Source organism: Portunus trituberculatus, chromosome 47 (assembly GCF_017591435.1).
Source record: "Portunus trituberculatus isolate SZX2019 chromosome 47, ASM1759143v1, whole genome shotgun sequence".
In the NCBI taxonomy this organism is placed as follows: domain Eukaryota; kingdom Metazoa; phylum Arthropoda; class Malacostraca; order Decapoda; family Portunidae; genus Portunus; species Portunus trituberculatus.
The window spans coordinates 19756506-19771515 of NC_059301.1; the positions used below are offsets into that span (position 1 = coordinate 19756506).

Here is a 15010-nt window from a genome sequence, read left to right on the forward strand (position 1 = left end):
TTTTCTATCCGGTAATCTTCTTTTCTTTTTCTTTTCTTTCCTACTTTCTTCCTTCCTTTAGAATGTCACGATTCCTTTTCACGAGGTTTTTTATTTTTGTGGGCAATCTTGGCAATGAGTTTGCTTCAGAGAGAGAGAGAGAGAGAGAGAGAGAGAGAGAGAGAGAGAGAGAGAGAGAGAGAGAGAGAGAGTGAGAAAGAGAAAAGAGAAAGGAGAAAGAGGAGAAAAAAGAAAATGAAGAAGAAGAAGAGAAAGAAAGAGAGAGAGAGAGAGAGAGAGAGAGAGAGAGAGAGAGAGAGAGAGAGAGAGAGAGAGAGAGAGAGAGAGAAAGTCTAACAACATATAACAACCCCACCCCCACACACACACACACACACACACACACACACACACACACACACAAACCCGAGAACCTTCATAGATCGATTCTGCCACTCAGGAAAATTAGTACCGTAACACAGTCGGGAACCAAAGTGAGCAACAGCAGCAGCAGGAGGAGGAGCAGCAGCAGGAAAAGGAGGAGGAACTGAGTTTGGGTCATACGGCCTTGGCATTACCGACACTCAAGGCCGCCAGACCAACCCGACGACCCCGCCTGACTGAGAGTGAACGAGTGAGACCTGTTGCCTAGTCCCAGGAACCTACGCCGCTGCTGGAGGTTGAGTTTTAAGAAGGACGCCGGGGATATGCAAGAAGAGGAACAGTTTGAGAGTTAAAGAGCAGTGAGTTATGGAAGGTTACAGTAAAATCAGGGAAAATTATAGGATATGGAAACATTTGAGACAGAAGAGTATCAAAATAGGAAATGCAAGGAAAAGTTTTAGAAGTTTAAGAGCAGTGAGTTATGGAAGGTTAAAGAGAGAAGGCTGGTTTCTGTAGGGAGTAAAGTAATAAAGGTCAGGAAAAAACGTTAGGATATGGAAACATTTGAGACAGAAGAGTATCAAAATAGGAGAGAAGAATAATAGTTTTGGAAGTTTAAGAGCAGTGAGTTATGGAAGGTTATATAGAGAAGGCTGGTTTCTATAGGGAGTTGAGAAGTAAAGATCAAGGAAAACGTTTGGGTATGGAATGGTTTGAGACAAGAGGGCATCAAAATAAGAAAGACGAGGAATAGTTTTGGAAGTTTAAGAGCAGACTTATGGAAAGTTACAGAGAGAGAGAGAGAGAGAGAGAGAGAGAGAGAGAGAGAGAGAGAGAGAGAGAGAGAGAGAGAGAGAGAGAGAGAGAGAAGCGTGGTTTCTGTAGGGAATGATTTGAGACAAGAGGCATCAGAATAGGAAAGACGAGGAATGTAATTTGGAATTTCAAAAGCAGTGAGTTATGAACTGAAGAAGGATAATAACAGAAGCTAACGATTACTTATTAAGAGAGATTGATTAGGACACAGGTTCTTACTACATACAAATGGTGAGGAAGACGTGCATTTAGTTCATATTATTGATATTCGACACACATACATACACACACACACAAAAAACAAAAACAAAAACGAAAGAGCATAATAACGTAACATATAAACATCAAAGGCTGTTAGAGATACTGACATTTAAGGGACTACACATTTTGTTAGTACACGAATCATTGCAAGAAAATACTACAGAAATTAGCAACAATTAATGATCATTGAAAAGAGCTTGAAAAAAATATTAAATGGCTGCTTATATACAACTAACTTAGAAGAAAAATTTACCTCATAGAGAAACCCTAAACTAAATAAACAATCCAGTAATAGCAACAATAACAATAGAGCCAGAATTTACTTAATAGTCATCAAGGTGGCTAATTAACTTCACCTTCACCTGGCAAATCGACTTCACCTTCACCGTAAGCATGCTTCACGTATTAATTAGACGATCTCATTGGGAACATCACCATTTACTTCAAAGGACACGTGTGTTACCTGAGTGTTTGTCATCGCTTTCTGGAGGGCGTGACAGATGACGGTGGGAAAAGAAATTACAAAAAAAAAAAAAAAAAGAATGAGTGAGAAGCAGCCGCAGCGATATGAGAAAAGCAAGAGTATTGATGACTGCATAAAGAAAGAAAGAAAGAGAGAAAAAAAAAAAAACAAGATGGGATTACAAATGGAGGAGCTGAGATGTAGGTCAGACTGAGACACGGATGGGAATAGAACGAAGAGAAAAAAGAAAGAGGAAAAAAACAACGAAGAGAGAGAGAGAGAGAGAGAGAGAGAGAGAGAGATGAAAAGAAATGTAAAAGCATTAAAGCTTGGGGAATTGGGTCACACAAAGAGAAAGAGAGAGAGAGAGAGAGAGAGAGAGAGAGAGAGAGAGAGAGAGAGAGAGAGAGAGAGAGAGAGAGAGAGAGAGAGAGAGGTGGATTAAAGGATTCCAATCAATACTATACGATATCAAAGAAAACGTGAGAAGGAGCACAACAGTAATGGAGACAGGACAGAATAGGAGACGAGGATGATGGAGACGAGATACGAAAGAGTTACTGGGTTGGCGTGGAATAAACAGACAGTTGATAATTAAAGATGGAGAGGGCCTTTTTTTCCTTCAGTGGAGTGAGAGGTGGTGATGACTCGTGATAGGAAAGAAAGGCGGTGGTGGTGGGAGTAATAGTAATGATAGTAGTAGTAGTAGTAGTAGTAGTAGTAGTAGTAATAGTAGATGTTTATTTAGACTTTTTAGTAACTAGCATATCTATAGACACTCTTTTCTTTTCTTTTTATCCTTAAACCAGTGATCTTACAAAAAAGAATAGTAGTAGTAGTAGTAGTAGTAGTAGTAGTAATTGAATAAGATGAGGAAAAACAAATCCTAACTCTCTAATTCTTTCTTCTCTTCTTTCTTTTACAAAATCGCAGTGTAAGAACCTCATCCAACCAAACCTTCCTACTTACTTACCTATGCAGTACCTAAGTGTTTACCTGGCCTTGTATTAATCATTAGCTCACCTGTTCATATCTTTCACCCGATCAATAACCTCGTCTTCTCTCAAGCACGCCACTGGTTAATTATGCCATAGATATAACTACTACCTCTCCTCCATTATTCATCTTTCAACACCCTTCTCTCCTCCTCCTGCTCCTGCTTCTCCTCCTCCTCCTCCTAACTTGTGTCTAGTGAGAGTTCTGAGAATATGTGTGTGTATGTGTGTGTGTGTGTGTTTGTGTGTTACGTACTTACATACATATCGGAGTGACAGACATACGGACAGACATAAGGAGGTGTGAGAGTTCAGCGGGTACTAGGAAAAAGAAATGATACCAGGAAAAATATAATGACACAGAAAAGAATGATGCCAGAAAAAAATATATTGCTGAAAAAAATAATTGTCACAGGAAACCTACTAAAAATACATGGCTTTGAAAAATAATGCTGTGGTGTGATATCATTAGGTAAGGTAAATTTAGGTTAGATAAGGTAAGTTTAGGTAAGGTAAGGTAAGATTGAGCTTTCTTTCTGGTATTTTTATGTATTTACTTTTTTATTTTGGCTAACTCCTTTTTTTTTTTTGGAGGGGCAGCCTTGATAACCAAACATACTACAGATTTACCCATGCATTCATTCTTGATCTACTTGTACTACTATTCACCTATTTATTTTTGGCTACTAGGTACATTATTTCCTCTCATCTGCCAGACAGGTGATGGCCAGAAAGCAATACACAGGTAGGATAACGCAAGACAGGTGGCATTACGAACTGAATAAACCGTGAAATCTTACCCTCTCCTATAATTTGTACTCCACAGTTTGCTTTTCCGACGAGTTGCTTTCCTCATTCATGAACCACTTAAAGAGTGTTCACTTATTCACTACTTACACTCGCTACTCGTACACTCCTCGCTCCTTCATGCATTGTTCATCTTCATTCTCCATTCGTCTCCTAATTACTACCACCTTCCTTCATCTTTGCTTCGTTTATCTTCCTTTTTTTTTTCTCTCTCTCTCTCTCTTGTCTTGTGTCTGATGTTTCTTTTTCTCTCTCTCTCTCTCTCTCTCTCTCTCTCTCTCTCTCTCTCTGGCTGTTATCTATTTAAGAGTATGATAGTATCCACTTGTCTATATTTTTTCATCTTTACATCATTTTCTTCTATTTATTTTTTGCATGTAGGATTCCTTTTTTTGCTTCATCTACGTGTATGTCTGTCTGTCTGTCTGTCTGGGTGTTAATCTATTTACGTGTAATAGCATGCACGTGTCTCTCTGTCCATCCATATGCATGTTTGTCTGTCTGAGCCTTTCCTTTGTTTGTTTGTCTGTATCCACGTCTGGTTCCTTGTCTCTCTGTTTGTCTTATTGCCAGTTCGTCTTTCTGTCCGTCTATCTACGTATGTCCGTATATTTTCTGTCTGGTGATTAAAATGTATGTCGTTTGCGTGGTTTTTATCTGTCTAATCTGATATTATGCATGTATGTTAATCTGAGTCAGCTCTTTTAGTGACTTTCATTCCGTCTGTCTCTGTCTGTCTGGCTGTCTCCATATCTGTCTTACTGTCTGTCTGTTCATACGTATGCAGGTCTTTTAGCTTGCATTAACGTCTGCCTGTCTGTCTTCCTGACTATCTTTCTGTGGTTTCACATTCTCTGCTTTCATATTCTTAGGAAATGTGCATGCTTCGTCATTACACACACACACACACACACACACACACACACACACTGCACTCAGGCACGTAACAAAGCACACTCACCACGCGCACCGCCAATCTAACCCATTTTAAGCTTGTCTGCCAGTCTGACACTCACTCATTCGTCTATCATTTGTCGCTGCCTTTTCTTACTTTTACTTCTCAGCGTGCTTGGGAGATGATTCGCTGTTTTGCCTTATACTCTTACACACACACACACACACACACACACACACACACACACACACATCATTACTGTGCGGTTTTTCTCAAATTGCATTGCGGAAGGTGATATGGAGAAAACTTGTGCGTGTTGTACCGAGGGAGGAGGAGGAGGAGGAGGAGGAGGAGGAGGAGGAGGAGGAGGAGGAGGAGGAGGAGGAGGAGGAGGAGGAGGAGGAGGAGGAGGAGGAGGTTACAAAAGAACACAAGTAAAGAACAAACAACCTGTCTGTCAATCGTTACTGAGCAATTTGTGACGTTACACTGTGTAGCGATGAGAGATGCAGGATATTAAAGGAAGATGAGGGGAAGATAAGGAGGAAAAGGAATGGGACTGTATTAATAGAAGCAGAAGAGAAAGATAACGAATAGAAGAAGGAGAACGATAGCAAACAAGAATAGAGAGAAGGGCGATGAGAAAAAGACTAATGTATTCAAAAGAGGAAGAGGAAAAAGAAAACGACGACGAATAGAAAAGGAAGGAGGACGAAAACGAACACAGATATAGAGAAGGACGATGAAAAATGAAGGTAAGAAGCAGGGAAAAAAAATAGATAAATATATCCAACGAAGAATGAGGAAAAAAATCTTTAATACTGCAATGAACAAGAATGATAATGGACTCTGAAAATGTGAAAACTTATATGTAGGAAAAGGTCTACCAGTCTGTACAAGTGTGTGTGTGTGTGTGTGTGTGTGTGTGTGTGTGTGTGTCTGTGTGGGTAGTGGGGTCTCCCTGGCTCAGATGTACACTAATGACGATGATTCACCGTAATTGCTCCGACACACACACACACACACACACACACACACACACACACACACACACACACACCACCACCACCACCACATCCAAAATTACCTTCCTACTCTCTCTCTCTCTCTCTCTCTCTCTCTCTCTCTCTCTCTCTCTCTCTCTCTCTCTCTCTCTCTGGGCTTGTTGTGGTAGGTGAAAGAAATAAACAACCATTACTTTCAGGTAGAAGAATGCAAAAACACTAACCATCTTGATTAACTCACAGGTGTTAGAAAATATGGCAGAAAAAAATGAACACACATACACACACACTCACACACACACACACACACACACACACACACACACACACACACACACACACACACACACACACACACCTGCAGCCTCACATATGCCAGGAAGTACCTCCCCCCAACATTCCCCCTACCGAAGACGGGAAGTGACCTGTTGAGAGAGAGAGAGAGAGAGAGAGAGAGAGAGAGAGAGAGAGAGAGAGAGAGAGCACTGTTACCTACTTCTGTCATCACCAGCCTGCATGTCACCATATCCTTACACCCTATTGATATACACCCACTTAAACTCCTGCACTTTACTTCCCATATGTCACACTTTTACTCCTGCAGACAACCACCACCACCACCACCACCACCACCACCATCTCTTCCTGTACATCGTCAAAGGAGGAGGAAGAACGTCATTGGGTCTCTAAGATGGCATTAGTCGTCACACCTGCGAGCCTCGACGTGTGTGTGTGTGTGTGTGTGTGTGTGTGTGTGTGTGTGTGTGTGTGTGTGTGTGTGTGTGTGTGTGTGCTTACTATGATGCGATGTGTTGTTATAAGCAAACATAGCAATAAAACCACAGTATTTATCACACACACACACACACACACACACACACACACACACACACACTAGATTTCTCATCACCATCACTGCCACACTACAACACAGTATATCAATGAAATTAGAAAAAAATCTACTGGCAAAACAAATGTACGAGTTCTGAACAAAGCAAGCATCTCTCTCTCTCTCTCTCTCTCTCTCTCTCTCTCTCTCTCTCTCGTCCCCCTCCCTGCACTGTCTCGCATCTCTCACTGCCTACACTCCCTCAGAACTGAAGCCAAAGTGCCAAGTGTTACCCTCCAGTGTATCTCGTTAGCTGAATTCCACTTGACGGTGTTACGTGCGTGGTCGAGCCTTGTGTGTGTGGTCCAACGTGGTTCCCTAAGCGTGTCAGGTGCAGGAGTGTGACGAAATGCTTACTTCTAACTCACTAGCTTCGTTTGTTTCCATGAATGCTCGTGATATTACACAACACTCTCTCCGAGGAATCCTGATACGTAGAAAGCTGTGGTACTTATTGTGAAACTCGTACGGGGGATTGTTCCTCCTTGCAAATGGTGGAGGGAAGGGAAAACGTTCATTGTAAATTGTAGGGGAAGGAAGGGAAAGGTTTTTTTTCCCGTATTAGGACTAAGATTATAATTAGTTTTGGAATCTATTATGTCGAAATTATAGTATATGATAGTTAGCATGGTACATCACGATTTAGTTTGTCATAGTTTGCCATAGAATCACATTTCAGTAGTCAATATCGAAAGTTTCCAAATAGTAATGGTAGCAGTAGTCATAACAGTAATCTAAACTAGTAGTAATTTATATGTGTACTGCGTGAAACCTGTACGCATAGTTGTTCGTCAAATCAGTCACACAAATACCCAGTCAATGTAACAGACGCGTCACAGTAAAGCACAACGAATTGGATGAATACTTTACAACACCAGTGAATGAACCGTATACTGCACGTTCACATTTTTCATTAGAGTAACAACAATTCTCATTCCGCATCACTACCAGAGGGGCGGAAAAATAGCACACCAGATCAACTTGTTTGTTCGCGGCAGGTTGGCGGCGCCTCAGTGGCTTCCCGTTACCGCTCAGTGGAAGCCCTGACTGGCATCATTAGCTTCTCAACTTCCTTCTCAATACTGCGTCATTTGGAAGATGATTCAAATTGGATGGAGTCCGTTACCCAAATCCAGTCTCATTATGTCAAGACCATGTTTGGATCGGTACCGAATTTGCTGCGCTTGGTCGGGTTTGTCATTACTTCAGAATTTGTTATGCTTTTTGATACATGAACAGAGCCGCCTCACCTGTTTTGAATCACAGGCATTTCGTGCGTGTTAAATTAGATACAAAAGCCTAAGACAGGATTAAGTTGCTTGATTCAACACAAAAGAACTGATCTCATCCCTGTTATGTTATGGGTTGGACGTGAATAAGTTTTCTAGTCTAAACTAAATCTGTCTTGCTCATTCCAAAAAGCTATATTGGATACCTGTTCAAGTTACTTCCTCTTATTATCGAATTTTAGCCATTCCTGACTACAAAAACAACCCACCACAAACACACACCACTTCACACTGTTAATAAAAAAAAATAACAAATAAATAAATGAAAAATAACGTATCACGGCACTCTAACCCTTTAACAGGCACGGGTCACCTCAGCCTCACCGTCAGAGCGCGAGTCAACAACACAACACCGAGTGACAACACGAGCAGCAAAAGGAGTGTAAGAGAACATAAATCCCTCCATTGCTTGTCGTTTTATGCTTGCTCAGTAAAACCGTCAAGGGTCACTCAGAGGCAGCAATGAACGCCACGCTGCCATTAGAAGTGAAAGGGTGAATGTGGGAAATATTACAACAATAAAAGCAGCGACAATCCAAGCACAAGGAAGCTTTCAATTACCTCGATCCTGCTGTCACTGTAAGTCGACAAGCTACTCTTACTCACGTTACCAGCTCCCATCAAGCAGCGGCGTGCCTTACCACTGCCCCTTACCTGCTGCTCCCCTCAACAACATAACACACTGTAATACTCCCCGTGGCTCCAGCACAGCCATTCCCTTTACTTTAATTACTAGTGGTGATAAAAAGTATAACGACGCTGTGAGATACACTAAAACACTAACTGAGCACCGTGAAAAGGCTGAAATATACTCGCATGCAAATAAAGTTTAATTCGAGTTTCAACTATTACATTGCGTCATGGAGCCTGGAAGCACCCATGGCCACCAGCATCCCATGGCCACCAGCGTCCCATGGCCACACTGGCTGGGATTTCCTGCTATAAATCCTCTTTTTCGCGAGTGTATCTCCGAAAAACAACGCACGCAATACCGTCCATGGAGTTATGCTGTTAAATAGTTGCATATGAACCGTGCCTATTCACCATACACCAACTATGTATCATCACCAACATATCCATTGCGTACAATAAATGAATATTGCACACGGAGTTCCACTATAAACCGATAGATTATATCAGCTTTTATTAATACCACGGCTGTATGAATCTGCATGTATTAGCTGTATAGTACGCATGGCGAGTATTAACTACATACACACATGCAACTCCAGTATTGTCAACATTGTCTCCAGCCATAAAGAACCAGGGCTATGACAGGTGGCGCGAGGGATGAGGCTGTCTGCTGGTTCCGGATGTTTATGTGTGCCTCCCTCCCTTCCTCCACCCTCGTGTTTGGCGGCCCCGCTGACCACCGCCTGGTTTATGAGTGCAGATTCCCCCCTGTCCCGCGGGCCTCGACCCAACTCTCTCTCTCTCTCTCTCTCTCTCTCTCTCTCTCTCTCTCTCTCTCTCAGTGCTATTAGTGAACACAAACACCATGAAAGTGCCAGCCATCATTTCCTTTTTAGTTATTTTATCAACAAGTTTCGTTTCGCTTGTCATAACGAGAGGCGGCGGTGAAAAACGAAAGCTTTCTCTTCCCTCCGCTGCATGATGAACGAGGACAGCCCTGACAGCTCTAAATGTCACTAAATGCAGGTCAGATAATGAATGCGTGAACTGACTGACTGGCTGAGTGGCTGATTGGCTGACTAACTGACTGGACGAGGACAGATCGAGTGCGTGACTGGTGGACTAACTGGTGCATTGATTCGATGACTGACTAACTGTCTAACTAGTTAATTAACTACAACAGACAGGCCAACAACTAATTCCCCAACTTACTTATTGACTAACTAATTAATAAACTGATTGACTGACTGACTGACTGACCGCCTAACAGAAAGACCAACTGAGAGAGACGCACGGAAAGACTGACCGAGTGACTGACTGCCTAACTGGGTGACAGGGCTAAAAGTATAGATGGGTCACACATTATGGGTTCCAACGAGTGTATGTTGACAATCCACCCCCCTTTCTCCCTCCCTTCCTCCCTCTCCCTATTCTCCCACACACAAACTAGCACGTAAGGTCACGCATGGAGAGAGAGAGAGAGAGAGAGAGAGAGAGAGAGAGAGAGAGAGAGAGAGAGAGAGAGAGAGAGAGAGAGAGATGGAGGGACAAGAGAAAGATCAACGGAAAGATGAAGAAGAGGGAAAAGAATTACAAATGACACAGAATGAATGAAGAGGAACTACACACAGCAAATGGAATGAAGGATAAGAGGAAGAGTGAACAAAAAATGAAGAGGGGGACAAAAGGGAAAAAAAAACAGAGGAGAGAGGAAAGAGAAGACGAAGAAAATGAAGTAATGGGTAGGAAGGCAAAAAGAAAGGAGAACAGGGAGGAGGGGAATAAGAAAAAAATGGAAAAATAAAAAGGAGCAAGAGTGGGGAATAGAAACATAATGAAAGAGAAAAAAGAGGAATGAAAGATAGTGGCAAAGAGATGGAAGGGAGAGAACAGAGAACAGAAGGACGAACAAAAGATAAATTGAGAAAAAAAAAGAAATGAAACAATAAAAGACACAGAGAGAGAGAGAGAGAGAGAGAGAGAGAGAGAGAGAGAGAGAGAGAGAGAGAGAGAGAGAGAGAGAGAGAACAAGAATGAAAAAAGAAGATATATAGGATGATGAAAGTAGAATTAGAGAGAGAGAGAGAGAGAGAGAGAGAGAGAGAGAGAGAGAGAGAGTAGCAGAACAGGAGAAAGCAGAAAAAAACTAATAAAACGAAAGAAGGACAGGATGAAGTTAGGCAAATGGAGAGGAAGGAGGGAGGGAGGAAGAGGGAACGAGGGGGAGGAGAAAGGGGAAGGAAGAGGAGGAGGGGAAAGGGGGAGGGGGAGAGGAGGAGAGGCTGCATGAGGTGATGGCTCCCCAAACACTGGCCTCTACTAATCCTGTAATGCACCGTGATAATGTTACATGTCCGAGCAAAACAAACAGCGTGTGCCGAGGTTATCAGTAGATGGATGGCATTATCAGGCTGGATCCATGTGAGAGAGAGAGAGAGAGAGAGAGAGAGAGAGAGAGAGAGAGAGAGAGAGAGAGAGAGAGAGAGAGAGAGAGAGAGAGAGAGAGAGAGAGAGATTGCAATATCTCAAATCTACGTTGTTGCATCGACTAATTAAACAAGAAAGCGTTACTTCTCCCACCAAGAAATTTTTCGAGAACCAAAACGAAACTTTCAGCCTGCGAGAGAGAGAGAGAGAGAGAGAGAGAGAGAGAGAGAGAGCTTTGAAGCCGATAACCCACTAATTAACTCTCTCTCTCTCTCTCTCTCTCTCTCTCTCTCTCTCTCTCTCTCTCTCTCTCTCATCAATCCTGGCCTTGACCTTTGACCTTCCTTCCTTTCTTCCTTCCTTGCTTCCTTTACGTCACTTTCCCAGTCAAATTAGCCAGCCATTGTTCCTCCAACACCACTCTGTCCATTCACTCCGCCGCTAAAGAAGAGAGAGGATAAAGAAGAGGGAAAAAGAAAAAGGAGGAGGAGGAGGAGGAGGAGGAGGAGGAGGAGGAGGAGGAGGAGGAGGAGGAGGAGGAGGAGGAGGAGGAGGAGGAGGAAACACGTAACCATGATGATATGACATTGGAAAACAAGAACACACACACACACACACACACACACACACACACACACACACACACACACACACTTTTTTATACTTTTTATTCACGAAACTATTTATTATTATAGTTTCTCAGATTTTTTCTTCCATTTTTCTTTTCTTACGAGGTCAATCTTCACGTGAGAGAGAGAGAGAGAGAGAGAGAGAGAGAGAGAGAGAGAGAGAGAGAGAGAGAGAGAGAAAGAGAGAGAACCTTCACACGACATAAAAAAGCGAAGTAATATTGAGAAGGAAGGACGAGGCTGAAGAAAAAGAAACTAGAATAAAAAATAAGGAAAAGAGACAGAAAAAAGAAAAGAAAAGTGGCAGAGAGAAATGCCAGTGAGTATAGGTCACGAAGGAATAAATAGGTCGCAAAACAAACCTATCAATACACATCCAAGTTAACAAGGACTCTGGACGCTCAGGTGGACACAGGTAGGAGGGATGTGACCTTCGCAAACAGGTAATCTCCCTCACCTGTGTAACTCTGCCTTTCATCCTACCGCCCTTGTTCTGGTAATGATGCGGTCCTGCGGTGTGTTGGGTTGTGTTGTGTTGTGTTCTGAGGGACGCCATTCACTCGCTCGCTCAACTCGCTCGCTCAATCAGTAATACAAAGCATGTTAGAGTTGAGGTTACAAGTAGTTTATATTCTTTTTGTTTTATTTTCCTCTCTTTTTGTTTTGTTTTGTTTTCCTGTCTCTCTCTCTCTCTCTCTCTCTCTCTCTCTCTCTCTCTCTCTCTCTCTCTCTCTCTCTAAGAGTTCAAAGTTGCAAATATGAACAAAGAAAAAGAAAAGTATAATATAATATAGCTATAATAGAAATTTTTATAAATGTTAACTAATTTACATGTAGAATATTTCGAATTACATCACTCACTCGTATTTACATTTAGCTTTTATTTTTTCCCTCTCAGGTTTTCGTCTTGTAATATGCTGAAAGTCTCCTAACAACACTTGGCAACTTACTTTTCCTTACGTTATAGAAAAAGTGAAATTCATGAAGGAAATATAAATCAAACCAAGTGCAGTGGAAGTGATTGACGTACAGCACTTTTTTGAGGGGGCTAAGCTCAATAATTTTCTGTCACTCCTCGTCCCTTCCTCACCTTCAGAGCATGACTGTACTTGTTCTCCTTCCCTGCAGTGCGTCCATCACAAAGTTGCTACGTCATATTAGGTTAACAAGTACGAGTGTCTAGATTTTAGTGTACAAACTCATTACATCTATAAGAACACGAAAACCTGTAAGAAACTCCCTTTTAAAAACAATATGTACGTTTTTCACATGATACATTAGTGTTATTCTGCTTTCAACGCACATCTATGGAAGGACAAGAGACACAAGGACAAAGAAAGGTAGGGTATAACAAGTCTCTATATGGTACCCCTTTACACTTCTACTCACCTATCATCTAGTAATTGTCCTATCCGCTCTTAAAAGCCTTCCCATATTGACGGCACTACCAGACCGATAACTCAGTCACCTCTAGCTAAAGTGGCTACAAAACTGAGCCAGCCAAACTGTGCCCTACATCCTCGCCTCACTCTGCGGGAAAGGTTTCGGTGGTGATGTGCAGCGGGTATTAAATTTTACGGTGCGGTTTTGGTTGAAATAATTGAGCAAACATTATCATTTCCACGTCACGGATATAAAAAGGCTTGCCCGCGGACGAAACTTCGATATGAATACAGTTTTGCAGGTGGTGGCGGTGGTGGTGGTGGTGGTGGGTAGTGATGGTAGTGGTAACAATGAAAACAAGAACCAGAAAAAAAAAGAAAGACGGAAAAGAAAGAGATGATAATAATGCCAAAGATAGTGATAACAATAATTACAATGACGAAAACGATTACACCGGACGGAGGGACAGACTTAGTATAAAAGAAGAAAAAAAAACAAGAACCAAGAGATAATGAGAGGTGATTAGTAAAGATTTCATAGAACACAGATAAAAAAAAAAAATAAGATACCCAGCTGACAAGGAACATTCATCACTACACAACCTGAACGTAAAAGCAAAACAAGAAGGTAAAAAAAAAAAAAGAACGGCTATGGATTTTTTGCCATTACAACACGTACAGCTTGAGAGAGAGAGAGAGAGAGAGAGAGAGAGAGAGAGAGAGAGAGAGAGAGAGAGAGAGAGAGAGAGAGAGAGGGAGAAGAGACAAAGAGTGGGAGGGAGAAAAAAAAAAAGATGGCGCGCACGTATCTTCTTTCTCTTTTCTCTTTTTCCTTCATGGCGTATCTTTGAAGCACCTTCGCCGCCACTTTCCTCGCATCGATTTCGCATAATTACGCTCCAGAAATATCCATAGCAAGGCAGCAGACCTTCACCGCCAGGACAGCCGCAGGGAGCCATGAACAACAAAGTGAATCTATGCCCCTCCACGCTAAGAAATGACTCTCCTATACTAAATTAAATCTCTTTGTTCGGTAAAAGTTTCAGCGCCGTATCTCGACCGCTTGTAACAGGCTGCGGTGGTGGTGGTGGTGGTGGTTACTAAAGACAGTGTATTTTCAAGGACAGTGTCAACCCCTTCAGTATTGGGACGCATTTATATCATGAATTTTAGGTGTGATTAGACGATTTTATTTACATTAGGAAGGGTCTATGGAGGTCAGAAGATTAATAGCCAGAGTCTTTACTATTCTAATACCCCACACAAGTTTCTGAAGCTGTCTAAAATCACCAAACAGTAAGCAGAATACACTTGAAAGCGTGTCATGTCATGGTACTGAAGAGGTTAAGAGGATTCACCTTTACATTAACAAAAAGAAAAAAAAAAAAAAAAAAAAAAAAGCATCCTCGTTCCTTGAATTAAATCTATGTTCGTAAATGTTTCCGACTCTTATCTCTATCCTGCAGTGGAAAGTTATTGTAGAGTAAGAGTGGACGAGGTGGATTTTCAAGAACAACATAAAGTGGAGGAACCTTTACCTTGACAAAAACATAATATTCCTCTATCACCAAATTAAACACCTTTGCTCGTAAACATTTTGGTGCCTTATCTTGAAAACTTGTAACAGGCTGCAGTGTGGAGTTATGACAGGGGGGGAAGGGGAAGGCATGACAGGGTGGGAAGGGGAAGGCATGGGGTAGGGAAGGCATGACAGGGTGGGGTAAGGGAAGGCATGACAGGGTGGGGTAGGGGAAGGCATGACAGGGTAGGGGAAGGCATGACAGAGTGGGAAAGGGAAAGAATGAGAGTGGGAAGGGAAGGCATGACAGGGTAGGATAGAGGAAGGAATGGCAGGGTGGGTAAGGAATGGCATGGTAGGGAAGGGGAAGGAATGACAGGGTGTGGTAGGGGAAGGAATGGTAGGGTGGGTAAGGAATGGCAGGGTAGAGTAGGGGAAGGAATGACAGGGTGGGGTAGGGGAAGGAATGGCAGGGTAGGGCAAGGGAACGAATGACTTTCAATGAGTTTTTATAGTTCTATTCTTAACCCAATAAGTATTCTAGGATGTCAACAGGAGAAACACGTACGAGAACTTGGCTAATCATCACTGCAGCCGTTGAAAATAGTCCTTACGATGCATTAAAGCTAAGAATACAA

The 15010-nt window shown here is 42.1% G+C and overlaps 1 protein-coding gene across 4 annotated transcripts in view; it reads right to left on the minus strand.

Moving 5' to 3' along the window:
• The window catches only part of LOC123520655 (nucleolin-like), a 59888-nt gene that overhangs the window by 28972 nt on the left and 15906 nt on the right, over positions 1–15010 (minus strand). Inside the window, exon 1 of one of the 4 annotated variants that reach the window (XM_045283151.1) lies at positions 3159–3179. The exons of the other annotated variants lie outside the window; for them this stretch is intronic. Coding sequence (XP_045139086.1) covers positions 3159–3164 — 6 coding nt within the window. The 5' untranslated portion in view covers positions 3165–3179. Of the gene's footprint in view, positions 1–3158; positions 3180–15010 lie in introns of those variants that run through there. 4 annotated transcript variants of the gene reach the window in all.